This window comes from Lepidochelys olivacea (assembly GCF_965140295.1).
Source record: "Lepidochelys olivacea isolate rLepOli2 genome assembly, chromosome: 3".
Classification (NCBI taxonomy): Eukaryota; Metazoa; Chordata; order Testudines; family Cheloniidae; genus Lepidochelys; species Lepidochelys olivacea.
In genome coordinates, this window is record NC_140413.1 from 62,175,990 (window position 1) to 62,197,493 (window position 21,504).

Sequence of the window (21,504 nt, forward strand, 5' to 3'; positions counted from 1 at the left end):
TGTTTTTCTTAACTCTTCTTAAGAGCGTCTTAAAATAGAACTCAGAAAAAGTTACAGACTCTTTTTAATCTCTTGTGATGTTGTTAAGTGTTATAGCTTATATTTGCTTTCTCCACCCCAAAAAAACATTTTTAAGTTTTTAAAAAATCTTTTAGTGCTAACACCAAGTTAGAGGGTATTTTCCTTTTGATAAATATGTGATGTCCACTAACATTGTTAGGATTTATGTAAACACACTGAATGAAGCACAGATGCCTTTATTTTTTACATTGTAATGTTCTGAAATACAAGCACATTTTATTGAAAAGAGTTTGTAAACATCTCCTCTTGCTGTGGAACTGTCTCTGCGGAGCTCAGGTCACTGACAGATCTTAGCATGTGTCTCAGTGTGCCAAAATCATCATGTGATTCAATTAAGGAAATTTTGTTCTCAGCAGCATACCTAACATGATGATCCAAATTTATTTTGTGCGTGGGTGTTTGTCAGGTGTTCTTTTTGTAATTAAATGGTTTGTCTGAGATTTCAGGTAAGTAATGTAGATGAAAAGGGATGCAGCTTCCTATGAAGAACAGAGAAATAGAAAAGCAGAGAACAGGGCAGGAGAAAGGTAATCCACAGGGAGCTGCATTTAAAAACTGTTTTTTTCCTGAGCCAACCTGACAGTTAAAAAGTTGGGCTGCAGATATGGAAGGCCTGTGTATATCCCTATATGTAGAGTGCTTGTGATTTGGCATCCTTGAAAGGGGTGATGTACAAAAGACTTAAGAATCCACAGCTGGAAAATATACGCCCCATATTTCTTGATGTGTAGGTATTTTACATATTATGTTTCTCTGTCCCTTATAAGCACAGTTCTGACAGGAATGTGATTGCATCATGGAGGAAGAGGCTGATCCTGATGCACACTACTTCCCAGAATCTTTAAACCACAGGATGTGTAGCAATCAGACAGCAGTTGCAGAGGTTAGGCTCTTGTGTCAGCTCTGCATTGATTAATGTCAAACTCTGAACAATATATTAAGGATGTCAAAAATTCATCTCCACACATCACATCTGAAATGCTGCAGCACCAGCTGATGTGCTTCCACTCCTTTCAATTGCATGCTCAGAAAAAAACAAGAACAAATTTGATTTTAGGCTGTTCTGTGATGTACTTCTCCCATTATACAAATCAACAGACTTTTACGTAGAAATAACAGAACCACTGCAGAACCACTTAGAAAAACAAGTTTTCTATTTATTTAAAAATAAGTTTGTAGTTACTACATTGCAGTGACAGTAATTCTTACACATACATTCTAGTTTGTATAAAAGGATTCAAAGTATTATGCATCAAAACTAACATAGAAAGTGTCCACATAACAGTAAAGAAAGTTCCAATCAATATGTACAAAAAGAAAGGGCACTGTTTATCCTGGTGTGATACTGCAGGTTATAACATGATAATCCAGATTTCTGGAAGAAAAAGACCTTGATAAAGCTAAAGAATTATTGTTTTCAACTGTTTGTTATTCATTACGTACACCAAATTTGTGTTTTACATAATTCTGTACAAAATAAGCATTATAATTTTTAATCTGAAAATGTGTCAGTTTCAAAATTAACCCTTCTAGGTCACTTCCTTAAAATTGAGCTACATTCTACACATGTCTAAATGTTATAAATGACAGGGTATAAATAATTCACTCAGGATCTTTTAACAAGTTGCCTATCATGGTTTTGCAGTTTTAATATGGTCCAAAAATGTAACTTTGCATTGTTTCTCAATATATCTGTAAATCAACATGCACTTTACGTACAAAACAGTAGATGTGCCTTATGTGCATGTGTACATAGTAGGTGCTGATAGGATAATATTCCTTTCTACTCCCAGTTTGTAGGAACTTATTCTTTTTTGTTTTTTAAGTGTAGAAACTCATAGTAAAATATTACCTCCACTCCGACAATGTATTGTTTGTATCACATTAAGCAAATTTCCTGATGTATTTATCTGCATTTAAAGAGTTCCAAAGACCTACTGTCTCCCTTCCCCCCGGATAATTTCCCCCAAATAGCCTGTCTCAGCTAATTCCTAAAAATTATCTTTATCTTATTGCCGCATAGATTCTCTGGAGTGCCTTCATGCTGTTGTAGTCTTCAGAACAAGAAGTTTAACCCTCTTCTGTGGTATTCTTTTTAAATAAAACAAATTATAAAAAGCTAACCTTTAAGTAGTTTTTCCACTCAAATATACTGTTAAAATAAATAGCAAAAATGGTTCCCATACTAGTTAGTACAAACAGGTGAGACATGTAGAGGTTAATTTCAATTTAAAAGCTACCCAAATTTCCCCCCAAATATACCAGAAAGTAAGAGCCCTGTTCCTGTCTAAAAACTATGAAATTATGTAAAGTTAAAACAACAAGAGTGTCAGATTTGCTATCAGAAATAAATTTTCAGACTTGGCCAATTTATATGAAATTTAATACACTGTTTCTGCATATAAACAAACACATTTCTATACAATAATGTACAGCAGAAAAGTAACAGCCCTTTTATCAGTTCAATATCTAGGTGCCCCTGGAAACTAATCAGCTGCAAGAACTTTGGGGAAAATAGACAAAATATATTATCAAATAATTTTACAGTTAACATTTTTGCCTTCATTAGGTAGTAAAAGGTAACAGAGAAAACGAGCTTTTGTCGTCTCCAGGTGAGGTTAAGGCCCTCTGTCCTTTCAGCTTTCACCAGCGTAACAGAACTGCATTTAAACTCCTTTTAAAGAGAAAAGCAGTGTTTAGCTGAAAAGAATAGTTTGACCAGCTAGTGTGGAACACAGTTAAAGTGTGCAAGAACAAGATAGGGAAATAGGATGAAATACAGCAATATATCAAAAGACTTTAGCTAGATTCATGCTCAAAGTGAGTTCATAGGACCACTAAAGATGGGCTAAAAAGAGTCTATTGTATATGAGGTCTACAGCGCTCATTCAGTTAAGTATGTGTAACTTCTATAGGACTGGCAAACAGTTTAACATGTGCTTAACTTTAAGCATGTGCTAAAGTGTTTGCTGGATCAGGGCCTAAAAGTAAATGTGAGCAAGAGAGATTTAATAGTGTGGTGTACAAATTGTATCAAACTTCCAGTTGTCAAATAGATGTACTGATTTAGTCTGCATAATATTTTAATATATGGCAAAAGGCTCTGGACCAGGCGTCCAGAGTTAATACTTGAGAAATACTGGGTACAGCAATACAGCCCATAAGCTATCTGCTACACAACGTAAAGGTGATAGTTTATTTTTATAGATGTTAATACATCTGACATGCTGCATGAGGGTCCTTTTATCAATATTTTACAAATATAAAATAGCAATATTAAATTCAACCCACTTGATCTTACAAGTCTAACAACAATCTGAAACACTAAATAAATGTGTGCAAGTATATATCACAGCAGTCTAATCACAAGAGACATTTTCTGTAAAGTTGTGATCACTGGTTATAGCACAATGACAAGAACCTTAGCTGAATAGTGACACAATGCTGAACAATATTGTAATGAAGTTCTTCAAGTTCAATTCTTGGATAACAAAATAACAATGGAAACAAACAGGATAAATACTTGTTCAGTATGCAGGCAAAGGTACAGTGACTGCTGTTAAAGTAAACTTTTAGAATATAATGGTATCTGAGAAACAGCAACTATTTCCTAATCTAAAGATAGAAAATACTGTGGTTTTAGATACCACTCAGTGCTAATTGTTGGTTAATATTGACTTTAACAACCACCAACAGAGAAAACAATTGAATATCCTCATATCAAAAGACAAATATCAATGGATTTGAATGAAGTTGTGTTCACTGCTGCCAGACTTGTAAGATTAGTGTGACTGTATATCAATAAAACACATTTATATAATATTTACAATCTATATGTGAAACAAACACACAATATTTCAATACTCCATTTTTGAATTATTTGTTAGATACTTGAGATAGCATTATCTGTTACATGCACGTAACTATAGTTTTGAAATTCTTTCAGGTTGCTGAACCACAGCTTATTGCTCACATTTAAAACCTTCAGACTTAGTTATCAAAAGCTCTTTTTCTTTGTTGGTACAATATGTTGCAAATATCTCAAATACATTCTTCCAAACAAAAAAAGGACATACAGCATGATGGTATGGTATTAATTCTCATAAATAAACTTTTACAACCTAAAGAAGCTAAATTATAAAAATATATATTTTAATAAATCTGGTATTACTTCTCATAATTTTTAAAGTGTTGTTTCTATAAAAAACTGACCCAAATCATTCACAATCTATTTAAAAAGGAAACAACGTCAATATTTCTAAATGTGAATTAAAAAAACCCCCTGCAGCTTAATGTCACAGATCTCTATAGAAAGGGAACAATGTATCTATGTTCTGCAGATAAGGCCTTCTATTCTTGTGGTTTTAAGGTGTACAGTTTCCACATAATGTAATGGGAATGTGTGCTATTCCATTCTCCAACATTACATACAGTATTTTCTGTGTATAAATATATACATAATCATGCCATATAAAACATTACAAATAGTGTAAATACAGAAGTTGAATTTTAGATATACTCTAATTTCTTATATTACAATGCAGATAACATCAGGAAATTACACATTTGAAACTGATTGCCTTCATCACCAGTGAGATCCTTAAAATTAACTGTTAAGTCTCACACTAAAATGAATTAGTTTTGAACTGTGTAATACACTATTTTTCACTGTACAACCATAATTTTCCACCTTACCATATGTTTAGCAACTGTATTTTAATAGTAAAGAAACATATGTTAGAAAAAATAAATAAACAGATGAAAATAAAATTAATCAAATCCATGCCCCCCAAACTCAGAGTCAAAGTAATCCAGTCAGGCTCTGGAAAATAGTTTACTTAATTTCATATAAAGATGTATAATGAATATAGTTACATAAATCAATACTAAAAATACCAAGTACATGGGTTACTAGTTTTTATCCATAATAGGTAAATGATAGCTAATATCTACTCTTCTTGGGCCAACTACTGTTTTCCTTGCTCAGGAATTTCTTAAACAGACTTTGTTGTAACAGAATAATGAGTATAGGATTTGGCTCAGAATGAATAAAGACAATCTGTGCAGGTTTAAAGGTCCTAAATTCTGCAAATTCTTTGTTCAGCAGTTGCACTCAAGTCCATCAGACTTGTCTTGTAAATGAAGACTTCTTGTATGAGTAAGGGTTTTCAGCACTAGGCTCTACTTTTTAATATTTAATTTTCAATTTTTATTCTTCTAAATCAGGGTCATGACACACTGTCTCGTGCTATCCCAAAATAATTATCTGAAATTTTTGGTTACATTTTTGTACCATACCAGATCTCAGAAAATACTACTATTTCTATACTTTTTTTAAACTGGACAATACCTTTTAAGCAATAGAAAATGGTATTAAAGTTTATTTTTAAGGTATAAAATAACTAAATGTACCATAAACAAATAAATAACTGCTTTTCTTTTCCACAGCAGTATATATAGTAATACATTCCCCTAAGTCATATAGTTATCATTTACAATAGACAACTTAATTTTACTAAGGATGCAAGAAATAATAGAATACAAGGCACAATCATTAAATGTAATTTTTCTTTAGGGTGTATATTGACTTATGTCAGAGTGATAAGTATACCGTAAAAAGTGCAGAAAAAACACAATGTGCAATGAGACCACTGTATAAAACATGATTGCATAAAAAGTGATTTGGCCTTTTTTAACCTTTAATAATTGAAAATAACCAATCTTCCCCTTAAAATTAAACTATAAAGTATGACATTTAAAATTTACTTTTTTCTTTTCTTTTCTTTTTCTTTCTTTTCTTTTTTTAATTCTAGTGCTATCTAAAAAATCCTGAAAAAGAGAATCTATACCTGGGTAATATTGTATATGTATGTGTTTGTGTATATATCAATCTACACATACATACTTCTTTGTAAGTCATTTTTAGCTTTCTAAACACATCAGAAGTTGTAGAAAACCATCAATTCAGATCCAAAAGTAAACATCATAAGCCCATACTTTTTCCTGTAATTTCCTTGAATCCTTTAACCAATTATAAATTTTGTCTAAAACATCTCTGTCAAAGGACCCCACCAGTGCATTACTGTTTTCTATTTAAGTACCAAAAGAGGATACATCTCAGCACAATTTATAACAACTTGCTATATAGAATGATACACAGTCTTTTTTGTCTTTGAAAAGTGTTTGCAGGACTGACACTCAAAAATAAAAAAAAAAAAAGAGAGAGAGAGAGAGAGAGAGAGAAGAGAGAAAAGAAAAGAAGGCTTTCCACTGCACTGATTCTCAGTCTTTGGCACAATAAACAGAGATTTAGTGATTGATACAAGAATCAAGGTCTGAAAAATTAGACATATTAGTCAAACTTTTTCCAATGTGGATATATTATATATATATTTATATATTGTGATTACATTTTCTCTCTGTTTGGCAGAACTTGGATAAACCAACAGCCTGTGCTAGGCTTCTTTTGCAGTTGAATGTTCCATCACTACTCAAATTAAACATTTTCAGATTAGCAAAATTTGGTAATTTTGCATTTGTCCTTAATGGAAATGTAATCCTTAATTTACTGCCACTCTTTGCCAACATCTGCCTTCCTGGGAGACATGACTTCTGCAATCAATAAAAATGTACCTTGCTTGGTCAAAAATAGACTTCTGTTCTCAGTTTGTGGCATTAAAAGTTCTATCACTTTGTTTAATCACAGAAATACTCTGCACTGCTCAGGAGTTCTCACTTTTAAAATGTCAGTAATTGCTTATTTACAGGTCTTCAATTATTCTTAACTATGACCAAAATGACTGTTGAAATGCATAACCTATCTGGAGGGCAATAAATAGCAAAAGTTTAAAATATATTTTTTTTTCAAAGAAGTGTTCTCTCAGTTTTCTTTTTTGCTCATTTTTTCAAATCACAACATATTCTTCTAATCCATAATAGCAGCAGGGGAGCAGAAGTCTTTGTTCTGCTCACTCCTTTACTGTACCTGCTTCATAGCATTCTAAGGAATATGTTTGGTAACAGTTACCAACCAATCAAATTTGCCTTTGCTTTTTCAGTCAACTTTCGGACTCTGCCTCTGCTAGACGTTCCAAAAGTTAAAGAGGTGTCTTCAAATAATAGCTGCCTTTGCTCTTCTTCAGAGTCATCTTCATTGTAAAAGGCTGTCCTCCTACCCTGGTTTCTAGTTCTCATGTGAGGTTCAGAATCTTTCAGTTCCTCAGACCCTTCTTCTTCTACAGGTTCATCCGTTTTTTTCCTCCTGCTTCTTGTCTGCATCTTAACATTTGCAGGGACTATAAGGTCTGAGTCTGGTTGACGTGTCTGTGTCTTTCTTTTTGGCTTTCTGCCTCCACGGCCTTTTTTTTGTAATCCAGCTTCCTTCACATTATTTTCAGAAAGAGAATTGCATGCACTAGAAACTGAGGGTTCTTCTATTACCATGTCCCTGGTGGTCTGGACTGAATTCTGCTCTGCATTCATCTGTTCAGCAATTTGTAACTTTTTTGGTTTTCTACCTCTTTTCTTGTGCACCACTTCACATGCACTGCTATTAGCCTCCATCTTCAGTTTCCGCACAGGCCCTCTTTTAACTGGAGGTTTTGAAGGTTGCCCTCCATGTCCATTTACCTGAATGCTTCCTGATGCCAAAGCATTATTTTTGCAGTCTGCTGTAAAGAAATAACAGAGTAATAATATGTAAGAGAATTCTACATTCTTTATTTTCCAATGGCCCCGATAAAACTATTCCATTCACTATTTATAAAATACTGTTTGAGTGGATGACATGCCGTAACTGCCTTCATCTCTGAAGGCCCAAATGTGGGACGTGTGTGACAGAGACCCAAAAACTGAAATAAAAATAATTATTCATGCAGGAAATATACTAAAGCAATGAGTCCAGCAGCATTTTAAAAGTAAGCTTTCTGTCACTATGGCTCCATGAGTCTTTATTTCTGATGTAAATGGTTTTCAAAAATAAAAGTCTGGATGCCAAATTTTTGTGGACTGCAGGAAGCTTTGGGACTAAAAGAAGTGATATCCTGGCAATGAGGAACATTTAAGAGGTGTGATTTTCATATCTGATTTCCACGCCACCAATCCTGGCATTTTCTCTTGCTTCTGCTGTGTAACTGAAAAACTTTTCCAGTTCAATAACATCTTTCAATTTAAACCAGTTACTCATTAACATCACTTCTCTTCCGATGTGGAGCGGCTACATCTGTCCACGTCTTTGTTAAATGGAGACTAGAGAAGCACTTTGAGCATTCCAGCATTCACAAAGGTATACTGTTGCAGAATGTGTCCACCCCTTGCTAAACAGTACATCAAAGTATGTTTACACAGTTGCCAGAGTTCTGCACTGGATTTGGGTGTAATTTTAAGTTGTTGGTTTTGACCTATAAAACCCTAAATGGTTTGGGCCTTGGATATCAGACCACCTCTCTCACCTTACAATATCACATTCTTCCACTGTTGTATGCAGTGTTGTTGTAGCTGTATTGGTACCAGGATATGAGAGAGACAAGGTAGGTGAAGTAATACATTTTATTGGACCAACTTCTGTTGGTGAGAGAGACAAGCTTTTGAGCTTTCTGTGTGTCAGGTTGCGAGCTTGTCTCTCTCACCAACAGAAGTTGGTCCAATAAAAGATATTACCTCACCAACCTTGTCTCTCTTACAGTAATACAGCAGCTGTGATCCAGCAGAGGTGGTAGAGCTAAATAAGCTTTTTAGCACAGGGACTGTTCTTTGTTATGTGTTTGTACAGTGCCTAGTACAATGAGGTCATGGTCCACGACTGGGGCTCCTATATATTACCTCAACAGAAATAAATAATAATTAATGGTTTTGTAGGGCAGGAACTACGAGCTGGACATTCTCTATGAGGGGTTGGTTCACAAGTCTGGAGTTCACTTTCCTTGATAGACCATAAGAGCCTAGATTTGCTGAAATCCAGGATATGCTGCAAAGCATATGTGTTCTCTTCCACTTTTCAATTAGGAGTGGGTTGTAGAAGACAGTGAAAGGGTTATTATTTATGAGGAGTTCTTAACTGCCAAATGGATTATTGGAGAGAATATTAGTTTGTATTGTGTTTTCTGTTAATATTTTTCATATTTGTACAGGTGTCTACAGTTTGGATAAGTACTTTTAATAAATCTAAGGAAATAATCTAAATCGAAAAGGAAGTACTTATGAACACCAGTGGCACTGAAACGCTCTCCATGTGACACAGTTCAAGGTCAAAACAACAGGCTTTTTTCATTACAGAGCAATTTGACAATAGGTCAATATTAATCAATCTGAAAGTGACTCTCCAGAAATTAAGCATCAGATGACATTGCCCACTCATAACAACAATCCTCATATTATTCAAAAATCTTTATGATATAATAATGCAGCAAGATATGTGATGTTACATCACTGTGACTCAGAATCACTACACATTAACATTGCCTCATGGGGAAAAAACCTCTATTTCCCCAAGAAGAGATGAGGTAAAGAGTTGTTTTTCCTTTTCTCCTCCTCCCTATTATTAGGCAGGAGAGAGAGGCATGTGTGTTCTTATTCTCCTCACAGTTTCCCACTGGAAGCTGCTCTAGAGAAGGTGGTGGTACCACTTGTGTTTACTGTGTTCCAAGCAACACATTTTCTTTCCTGCTGTTCAGGGGCAAGGGAAAAATATTTCAGCAGTTTCCACATTTTGGTCAGTGTTCTCTGAGAATGGCAAGTGGAGTTGCTGTTCAGAAGTCTACTCCATGAGAGCCACATGGAGGGTCACAAAGAGCTACATGTAGTATTAGAACCACAGATAAAATCATAAAATCCTAGGACTGGAAGGGACCCCAAGATGTCATCTAGTCCAGTCCTCTGCACTCATGGCAGGATTAAGTATAGACCAGGGGTAGGCAACCTATGGCACGAGCTGATTTTCAGTGGCACTCACACTGCCTGGGTCCTGGCCACCGGGGAGGGGGGGCAGCGGCTCTGCATTTTAATTTAATTTTAAATGAAGCTTCTTAAACATTTTAAAAACCTTATTTACTTTACATACAACAATAGTTTAGTTATAGATTATAGACTTATAGAAAGAGACCTTAAAATGTATTACTGGCACACAAAACCTCAAATTAGAGTGAATAAATGAAGACTTGGCACACCACTTCTGAAAGGTTGCCGACCCCTGATCAAGACCATCCCTGACAGGTGTTTGTCTAAGCTGCTATTAAAAATCTCCAAGGATGGAGATTCCCCTAGGCAATTTATCCCAGTGCTTAACCACCCTGACAAGAAATTTTTCCTAATGTCCGGCCTAAGCAGCCCTTACTGCAATCTAAGCCCATTGCTTCTTGTCCTACCCTTAAGAGTTTATGAAGAACAATTTACCTCCCTCCTCCTTGTCTTTTATGTATTTGAAAACTGTTGTGTCCCCTCTCAGTCTTCTCTTCCCCAGACTAAACAAACCCAATGTTTTCAAACTTCCCCCATAGGTAAGGCTACAATTTAGTCATAGGTATTTTTAGTGAAAGTCATGGGCAATAAACAAAAATTTACTGCTCATGACCTGTCCATGACTTGTACTATATACTCCAGACTAAATCTTAGCTGGGGGAGGGGGAGGCAGGGCGCTGTGAGGCGGGTGGGGGCACCGAGCAGCGGCCAGTGCAGCTGGCTGTGGGGCCGCCCGAGCAGCTAGCTGTGGATCTGCTCCATCAGTGCTCAATGTGGCTGTCCCTGGGCCAACTGCTGGGCGGCCCTCGGAACAGTCACACCAGCTGCTGCAGAAGTCAGAGAGATTGCGGAAGTCATAGCGTCAGTGACTTCCATGACAGATATGGAGCCCTATTCATAGGTCATGTTTTCTAGACCTTTAATAATTTTTGTTGCTCTTCTCTGGACTCTCCCTAATTTGTTCACATCTTTCCTGAAATGTGGCGCCCAGAACTGGACACAATACTCCAGCTGAGGTCTAATCAGCATGGAGTAGAGCGGAAGAATTAGGTCTTGTGTGTTGCTTACAACACTCCTACTAATACATCCCAGCATGATGTTTGCTTTTTATGTAACAGTGTTATACTGTGAACTCATATTTAGCTTGTGATCCACAATAAGCCCCCAGATCCCTTTCTGCAGTATTCCTGCCTCGGCAGTCATTCCCATTTTATATATGTGCAAATGATTGTGCATTCCTAAGTGGAGTACTTTGCATTTGTCCATATTGAATTTCATCCTATTGACTTCAGACCATTTTTCCAGTGTGTCCAGATCATTTTGAATTATAATCCTATCCTCATCACTTGCAACTCCTCTCAGCTTGCTATCATCCGCAAACTTTATAAGTATACTCTTTACGCATTATCTAAATCACTGATGAAGATATTCAATAGAACTGGACCCTATGTGACCCCACTGGATATGCCCTTCCAGTTTGACTGTGGATGACGGAAAACTACTCTCTGGGACCAGTTTTACAACCAGTTTTGCACCTACCTTAAAGAAGCTCCATCTAGGTTGTATTTTGCTAGTTTATGAGAAGGCCATGAGAGATAGTATCAAAAGCCTTACTAAAGTCGATATTCATATACATCTACCACTTCCCCCCATCCATAAGGTTTGTTACTCTGTCAAAGAAAGCTATTAGGTTGGTATGACATGATCCGTTCTTGACAAATCAATGCTGACTGTTACTTAACACCTTATGATCTTCTAGGTGTTCGCAAATTGATTGCTTAATTATTTGCTCCATTATCTTTGCAGATACTGAAGTTAATTTGACAGGTCTGTAATTCCACAGGTTGTCCTTATTTCCCTTTTTATAGATAGGCACTATATTTGCACATCACAGTTATGTGACTTAATATCTGCAATTACAATTAATATAAACAGAAAGTTGACTAAATGATGATGTAATTACAGTATAAACACTATGTAAATATACCTGGATTCTAAAAACACTTATATTAACTATGAAATCAAAGGAGTATTTTAATGGAGTAATTCAGTCATGTAGTTAACCTTCTGATTATGTGAATTAATTATAGTTATTACAAACAGCCACAGTGAACTTAAACAGAGGTTCTGACTTTCTAATTTTCCCATGGGTGGTCGACCCCCACTCCACCCCTCCCCCAAACCCCACTCCCACTGCCCCACCTCTTTCCACCCACTCCCTGAAGCACACCGCGCTTTGCCTCCTCCCCCGCCCAGTGCCTCCTGCACACTGCTAAACAGCTGATCCATGGCAGTTGAGAGGCACTGGGAGGGAGGGGGAGGAGCTGACTGGCACTCCAGCCCCGGAGCACCCAGGGATTCTGAGCCTATGAACTTAAGACAATTGCAGTGCAACTACAGCCACTGTATTACATGAAATGTAACTAATATTTTGAAAAACCCTTACCTTGCTGATTAATAGTGGATGATTTCATTTTACGTTTTATTTGTTTATCTTTCTCCACATTTTCTCTTGAAGAGTTATTCCTAGTGTTGTGGCTGTAACTGGATTGGCTAGGAATGGATAGAATATTCTGATTCTTGGAATGTTTGGTGGAATTCTCCAGTACTAAAAAGAGACAAACATTGTATAAGCAATACTGAATCATTCATTATAATGGTTTATATTATTTTTGTAAATCTTATCTGGCTCAGCAGGAAGGTAATGGCTTTCAGTCACTACTGAGCTGTGCCATATTTGAACCAATTACCTAGAGGGGAATGTCTCCATGTTCTGTTACCAAAATCCTGAGCCTTTCAGTCTCTCTCTTGGAGCTTTCCTGAGACTGTTAACTTGAATACACAGTACCCATTCTTAATCCTCATTGCAGTGCTAAGAAACAGCTACAAATGTACTAGTATCTAAGGCCTGGTCTACAGTACGTCGTTATTTCGGAATTAGCCGAGTTACTTCGAAATAAAACTGATTCCGTCCACATGACCAAACCAGTTTTTTTCGATTTAAAGGGCTCTTTAATCCGATTTCTGTACTCCACCTTGGCAAGTAGAGTAGCGCTAAAATTGAGATCGCAGTTCTGGGTTACAGGTACTTGGATACAATTCAACGTTATTGGCCTCCGGGAGCTAGCCCAGAATGCTCCCTCGTGACCGCTCTGGCCAACACTCTCAACTCCGATGCACTAGGCAGGGAGGCAGTAAAAGCCCCGGGAACTTTTGAATTTCCTGTTTGGTCACCGTCAGCACAGGTGACCATCAGCACAGTCCACCATCACAGGCGACCACGCAGTCCCAGATTCACAGACGAGCTCCAGCATGGTCCGAATGGGAGGTACTGGATCTCACTGCATGTTGGGGAGACAAATCTGTTGTGGCAGAACTACATTCCAAAAAAAGAAACGCAAATACCTAGGTTAGTCTCCAGGGCCATGACAGAAAGAGGCTACTCCAGGGACACAGAGCAGTGTTGTACAAAAATGAAGGAGCTCAGGCAAGCATACCAAAAAGCCAGGGAGGCGAACGGGCGCTCTGGGTCACAGCCCCATACATGCCGCTTCTACCATGAGCTGCATGCAATTATCGGGGGTGACGCCACCACTACCCCACCACTGTCCATGGACACCTGCAAGGGGTGAGTAGCATGGAGCGAAGAGGATGAGTTTTTGGAGGACCAAGAGGAGGAGGACAGTGCACAGGCGGCAAATGGGGAATCCGTTTTCCCCCCTAGCCAGGAACTATTCTTATGCTGGAGCCATTAGCCTCCCCCCACTCCCAAGGCATGCTCCTGGACCATGACCCTAGAGAAGGCACTTCTGGTGAGTGAGAGCTTGATCGGAGCCATACGGTGGGGGGAAACCCAGCCACGCTGGGCTGTTCGCATTTAGTTTAAAGGACTCATCCCTGCTCAGAGCCTCTTCGGAGCCACACAGTGGGGGAAGGAGGGTGTTGTGTGAAGCGATCATCCCAGAGAGCCCGCAGGCCCTCCTTTTTATATGACAAACCCACCAGGCATTGCTTGCTATGGGAAAGAGGGCCCAGCAGTTTGAAAGCACTGAAATGAATGCAGAAGAAGCAGAACCCCGCATGCCCCTAGGGCTTACCATGGCTGCCTGCAAGCTGAATTCTGTTGCCCGGCCACATGTGATGGCTTACTCACACCAAAGTGGTCGGCACTTCAGTAGAAGAGGCAAAACGCGACCTTGTACAGAAAGAACAAGTGCTGTGTACTATGAATTGCCTGTTTCACTGAGAAAGAGTGTCCCCTTTGTTCTCTAAAATGTATCTTTTAAAATACTACCCTCCCTTTTTCTCCTCCCTCAGGTGCAAATGTTTCAATGTGGTCCCTATCTACTCTGTCCCAAAGGCTGGTCCAGATTAGAAGGCGGAAAAAATGAACTTGGGACGACATGTTCGCCGAGCTCATTCAGTCCTCCTGCACTGATAGGGCCCAGCTGAATGCGTGGAGGTAAACAATTGTGGAGTTGCGTACAGCGTTACATGAATACGAAGAGAGGAGGGACGTGTGCGATGAGAGCAGGCAGGATGCTATGGTCAAGCTCATGGGGGAGCAAACTGACATGTTCCACTGTATGGTGGATCTAATGCGGGAAACTGCCGCTGCAGCCCCTGTATAACCACCCTCCCGCCTCCCCAAGTTCCATAGCCTCCTCACCCAGATGCCCAAGAACACGGGGGTGGGGGTGGAGGCTACGGGGACCCACATAGTTGACCCCAGAGGATGGCACAAGCAGCAGAAAGCTGGCATATCTGAAATTTTGATTTGGTTTCCGGACTTGTCCTTCCCTCCTCCTCCACCGCCCTAACCCAATACCCCCCACCCCATCTAGCTTCTGATTTCTCTCAATGTTTTGTGCAACAAATAATAACGGTTTTTAAACAATTGTGGCTTTATTTCCTTTCATATATATAGGAGGCGGGTAACTTTAAGAGAAACAAACACAACTGTCACATCGTACCCTGGCCAGTCATGAAACTGGCTTTCAAAGCTTCTCTGATGTGCAGCGCGCCCTGTTGTGCTCTTCTAATCGCCCTGTTGTCTGGCTGTGTGAAACTGGCCGCCAGGCGAGTTGCCTCAACCTCCCATCCCACCACAAACGTCTCCCTCTTACTCTCACAGATGTTGTGGAGCACACAACAATTACAATTGGAATATTCGTTGTGCTGAGATCTAACCGAGTCAGTAAACTGCGCCAGCGTGCTTTCAAACATCCAAAAGCACATTCTACCACCATTCTGCACTTGCTCAGCCTATAGTTGAACTGATCCTTACTACTGTCCAGGGTGCCTGTGTATGGCTTCATGAGCCATGGCATTAAGGAATAGGCTGGGTCCCCAATAATAACTATTGGCATTTCAACATCCCCAACAGTAATTTTCTGGTCTGGGAAGCAAGTCTCTTCCTGCAGCTGTTCAAACAGACCAGAGTTCCTGAAGATGTGAGCGTCATGCACCTTTCCCGGCCATCCCATGTTGATGTCGGTGAAACGTCCCTTGTGATCCACCGGTGCTTGCAGCACCATGGAAAAGTACTCCTTGCAGTTTATGTACTGGCCGCCTCAGTGTTCCAGGGCCAAGATAGGGATATGCATTCTGTCTATCGCCCCGCCGCAGTTAGGGAACCCCAGCGCACTAAAGCCATCCACAATGGTCTGCACATTTCCCAAAGTCACTACCCTTGATAGCAGCTGGTCAATGATTGCGTTGGCTACTTGCAGCACTGCAGCCCCCACAGTAGATTTGCCCACTCCAAACTGATTCGCGACTGACCGGTAGCTGTCAGGCGTTGCAAGCTTCCACAGGGCTATGGCCACTTGCTTCTCAACTGTGAGGGTTGCTCTCATTTTGGTGTCTTTTCGCTTCAGGGCAGGGGACAGCAAGTCACAAATTTCCATGAAAGTGGCCCTACGCATCCGGAAGTTTCTCAGCCACTGGGAATCATCCCATACCTGCAACACTATGCGGTCCCACCAGTCTGTGCTTGTTTCCCAGGCCCAGAATCAGCGTTCCAAGGCATGAACCTGGCCTGACACCACCATGATCTCCCAATCGCCACATGCTGTGCTTCTAGGAACGTCTGTGTCCATGTCTTCATCAGTATAGTAATCGCACTGTCGTCGCTTCCTCGCCCAGTTTTGCAGGTACTGCACATACTGCTGGATAATGCGCAAGGTATTTACAATGGTCAAAACTGCAGCGGAGATCTGAGCGGGCTCCATGGCTATGGCGCCTGCATGGGTAATCCTGGAAAAAGGGCACGAAACATAGAAGAGCAGAGTGGCTGTTCGGTTCACGATAGCCGAAAAAAGGCAGGAAATGGTTGTCTTCTATAGCTTTCACGGAGGCGGGACCCCAGGAAACATGGAGAAGCTTGGTAGCGCAGCAAGAGCGGGAGAGCAGAGTTGGTGGTGGAAGCTGTGCTGCTCGATTCACAATGGCCGAGCAGAGTTGGCAGCGGAAGCGTTCGATGAGGAAGAGAAAGAGTAGATACTAGAGATTACATAGGAAGATGAGAGGAAATGCGAGGTGAATTCATAGCAGCAGGAGAACAGCGGTGCACCTGAAAGCATACTGAAAGCAGTATGGCGTCTGCATGCCAAAAAGGCGTGAAACAATTGTCTGCCGCAGCTTTCACGGAGGGAGGAGCGACTGATGACACACACCCAGAAACACCCGTGAGAATGTTTTTGCCCCATCATGCACTGGGAGCTTAACCCAGAATTCCAATGGGCGGCAGGGACTGCGGGAACTGTGGGATAGCTACCCACAGTGCACTGCTCCGACATTCAATGCTAGCCTCAGTACTGTGGAGGCACTCCGCCGTATTCATGCGCTTTAGTGGGGACACAGAAGACCGAATGTATAAAATTGCTTCTGAAAATTCAAATAGAATAATTTCAAAATAATTTCGTACTGTAGACGTACCCTTAGAAACAGTAAACTTTTATATTTAAAAAGCTGCAAAAATTACGAATGCTTTTCAAACCTACTTGTTTTCCCTGGCACTGTAGTAGTATTAGGTTTTGTAATTGAAGGTTTTCCTCCTGAAGAAGTGGATGGTTGTTCTGTAACAGCTGTATCTGTTATCCCCCTATTACTTCTGGTCCGCACCAAAGAGGAAGATTCAGCTGCTTTTCCATTCATCTGAGCAGCAATGTGTCTCAGTGCTGTTGAACGTACAGGAACTGAAGATGAGGAGGCACCAGGGGTTTCTGCCTTCAACTGAGGTTTTATTAACCTTCTCTTCCTTTCAGGGCTGTAAATAGAAGCAAGATTTGTAATCTGGATGGCCACATTTAATATTCTACAAGGATAAATAAAACAATATGCTAGGTAGTGTCTAAGACTGTGGGAATAAAACAATTGTTTCTATATGAAATACATTAAAATATGACATTTACAGTGGAATTTCATGTAGTTGTGAGCCCCTGAAAAGTGAATCTTTAGTGAAGAATCACTGTAAATGCTAGTTGTATGACAAAGCATGATGCCATCACTATCCTAACAATGTGATTTACTGTATGTTTAGCTGTTATTTGAATTTTAATCACTTACACTAGGATAGCTTTAGTTAAAGTTTAAAAATCTTCCACATCATAGGGACTTGCATATCAAATATATCATTCTGCAATATAGGGAATAGTAAAAGAAGTATTAAAAAACACCACACCAAGTTCTACTATTTAGATATCTCAAACTTATATAGCATTTCATATTATCTTATAGAAATTAATGTACCTTGATGCAGCACTACTGGAAACAGAACTGCTTCTTCTTCTTTTCCTCCTTCGTTTCTTTATTGTGTTTCTTTTATGAAAGCGCAGAGCAGATTTATAATCTGATAGAACGGAACTTATATGTTCCTCAAAGAAAGCAGAAAGGCGCAAACTCATGCTGTAAATCTATTAAAAAGAGAAGCCAATGGATGGAATAAGCAAACAATACAAAAAATCTTTTAAGGTTCACAGTTTTCCAGTAGCATTTGTTTTTACTGAATATCTGTAACAATATCTGTTTAGAAAACTACACACATTAATATAGGTGTCACGGAGTGTGGGGGAGTCCAGGCCCTGCACCCCTCTTCCTGGGATCCACTGAGACTCTCAGCCAGCCAGTAAAACAGAAGGTTTATTGGACAACAGGAACACAGTCCAAAACAGAGCTTGTGGGTACAACCAGGACCACTCAGTCACGTCCTTCTGGGGGAGCAGGGAGCTTAGACCCCAGCCCTGGGGTTCCCTGTGTTCCTCTCCCCAGCCCCAAACTGAACTAAACCCACCCAGCAGGTTCCCTGCTGCAGCCTCTGTTCACATTCCTGGGCAGAGGTGTTACCTCCCCCTCCCGGCTCAGGTGACAGGCTCTCAGGTCTCCCATCCCCAGGGCACATTCCCAGGTCAACACTTCCCCCTCCCTGCTGAGTCGCATCGTCACAATAGGGAAGAGATGTTTTAATGTCTAAGTAAGAATGAAATGAAATGTACAGTAGACTCCACAGATCTGTACTCTTGAGGGTCTAGCATGAACCATCAAAGCAGTTTACCCAAAAGTGGGCCATGACCCTGTGAAAATATACAGATTGGCACATAGAAAGAGGTGTATGGCCTTCTCCCTGAGTTCCTGACTGCCTTTCCAGACTACAGGCTTTGATGTAAAAGGGAATAAGTATCAGCGTGCATCTGTGATGGGAATACATTTTGAGAACCACAGTAATCCAGTGCTAAGTAATTTCATTTTCCCCACATTAAGTTGTGTCCATATATCCCCATATCAGGACATTACTCAGCAGTAGCAATCCACCCCAAGAGGAGAGAGAAAGTGGGCTGCAAGCACTGCCACAGCTCTAATTAAATGGACTACCTGGGTACCTCAGATATTCCCTTAGTCTTTACCCGTAAGCCTACAGAGAGTTTGGATGATTCATGGAGAGACCTGGTCCTAGCCACCTAGCAGATGAGAGTTTGTTTCATATCCAGTTAATAGAGTACAGTTGCCATAGATCTGGGAAAACAAACAAACAAATGGACTGGCTAGAGTATCTTTTTGCAGGGGAGGGGGGGGGGGAACAAAGCACCTGGAAAATGACAAACGAAGGCAGACACAACAGCTAAGAGCTCACTAAAAGCACCAAGCAGCCAGTCCAGCACCTAGATATTACAGTTAGGTGTGACAGTTGCCAAACACCTCATTAAAAGATGCAAGTGAAGGAATCTCTTAAAACCCTGCTTTACAAATGGATAAATAAAGATTGATGTCTGACCTGCTAGGAGACAGACATAAGTAGCTATCAGGTATACTTTTCAGAGAAAAGTACAAGTAATCCAAAATGAGAGGTACTGAATGGGACTGAAACACCAATGAATGCTGGAACCAGATTGGAAGCCACTTCCACTGTACTGTATATAGCTTGTGTATGGAGAAAACACCGAACTCCACAAACACCTGGAATAACCTTATTTGATAACCTTAAAATTACTGAAGATAAAAGCCTACAATTTGAATTTCTAAATAAACTGATGAGAGGTATGGCGGTAACAGCATTCCAGTTCCGGTGGATGACATAAGTAGGGAGGACTGAGGTTGTCTGCTAAGAAATTTGTCTCCTGTATTAGGACAACAGTAAATGAGAAGACTTGGAGGAGAATGCACCAGTCACACATGTGAATAAACCCTCAAGCACAGCATACTTCACTGCACTCCTCTTAAGTCTCAGAATTAGTTGTTAGTACTTAGCCCTTGATGAGCAGAAGAAAGGTCACTAGTAGCATGCTGAAGTTTGCATCACCAATACATTTATGTGCTGCCGTTACTTCCATAGGATTTCTCAAACCAGAAGACTAAGTACCTAAAGTGAAGGAAATTTTTTTTCAAGAGAAAATGTAGAGCAGTGGCTCTGAACCTTTCCAGACTACTGTGCCCCTTTTAGGAGTCTGATTTGTCTTATGTACCGCCAAGTTTCACCTCACTTAAAAACTACTTGCTTACAAAATCAGACATAAAAATACAGAACTTTCACAGCACACTATTACTGAAAAAATGCGTACTTTCTCATTTTTACCATATAATTATAAATCAATTGGAATATAAATATTGTACTTACATTTCAGTGTATTGTATATATAGCAGTATAAACAGGTCATTGTATGACATTTTAGTTTGTACTGATTTTGCTAGTGCTTTTTATGTAGCCTGTTGTAAAACTAGGCAAATATCTAGATGAGTTGATGTATTCCTTGGAAGACCTCTGCGTACCCCCAAGGATACATATACCCCTGGTCGAGAACCACTGATGTAGAGCTACTATCTCAGTGACCAGCAGTTCCAAAATCAACTGTCAGATGGAAAAAACAGGGAAATGCCACTTATCAGTGTCAGTGAACACCACTGAACGGTGCAGAATGTCACTGTTCTCTCCTAGGCTAACTAAAATTCTGAGATTTGTGTAATCCCAAGTGTGGGGATTTCTGGAGGCAGTTTCAGTTATGGAGAATCAACTATTATCCTCTTACAAATATCTGTGTCACAGTGTGTCCAATCATACCACATTTTCCACACATCCCTCCCCCTCCACACAATTTATCACTTTTTCAACCTTGTCTCAAATAGTTATTCATTTACACCTCATCCCAAAGATGGTAACTGAAAATCCAAGGTAGTAGCAGCATAGAACTTTCAAGCCTTTAATGACCAAAGCACACTCTTCTTATTTATACTGTAGCTTGCTGAACATTCTTCTGTTTGTCACATAATAGGAATAATATTTATGATGGAATAAGCATTTAAACTTTTTGGAGTTAAGAAATACCCCAGCTTTGTTTTAACATTTAATCTGACAAAAATCATTTACTATCTTGCATGTTTCTGAGGTATGTGAACTTCCCTTAAATAAATACATATCAAGAATTTGGGTGAATAAATTGTATATCCTTACCCTTGATCTTTTGCTTGGTGTGTAAGCTTTAGAGTTGCTGAAAATAAGTCTCACATCTTTACATAATTCCATTGGAGACTCATAATTGCCGGCTTCCAGAGTTTCTCTAACTGTAGCAAAATCCATTGGTGTGTCAATAATATCTCTGTAATCCTATAAAAATGATTAGCAAATCAACATGTAACAGAAATTATTTTTGTTGGGTCTAGCATTTCTCATTCAGTAGGACAAAATTACTTGTCAATTAGAATAGCTTTGCCAAATTCTATGTCAACTTTAAAAGTCTCCATGGAAGACCACAAAAGCATCTTTCAAGATCTATTCTAGGGAAGCACTGCTTCCTTATCTGAAAGAGGCAATGTTGCTCCTGGCAGAGATGACCTTAAACTTGAGCATTTTAAGCAACATTGGTGCAAAATCAACTCCATTTGGTAAATGAACAACTTCAACAAGAAGAAAATTCATAGCTCTATTTAAGTAAATTTCATACCCCTTTTGATATCTAAGATAGGGATGTGCCTCAGCCT

General features: G+C 39.5%; 1 protein-coding gene across 1 annotated transcript in view; it reads right to left on the reverse strand.

The window, feature by feature from the left end:
- Positions 1 to 5,904: 5,904 nt before the first annotated feature.
- Positions 5,905 to 21,504, reverse strand: part of PHIP (PHIP subunit of CUL4-Ring ligase complex) — a 293,959-nt gene continuing 278,359 nt past the window's right edge. The window contains exons 36-40 of the mRNA XM_084623628.1: positions 20,978 to 21,130; positions 17,788 to 17,951; positions 17,040 to 17,305; positions 12,482 to 12,643; positions 5,905 to 7,751 (exon numbers count right to left, since the gene is read on the reverse strand). Coding sequence (XP_084479754.1) covers positions 7,105 to 7,751; positions 12,482 to 12,643; positions 17,040 to 17,305; positions 17,788 to 17,951; positions 20,978 to 21,130 — 1,392 coding nt within the window. The 3' untranslated portion in view covers positions 5,905 to 7,104. The remainder of the gene's footprint in view (positions 7,752 to 12,481; positions 12,644 to 17,039; positions 17,306 to 17,787; positions 17,952 to 20,977; positions 21,131 to 21,504) is intronic.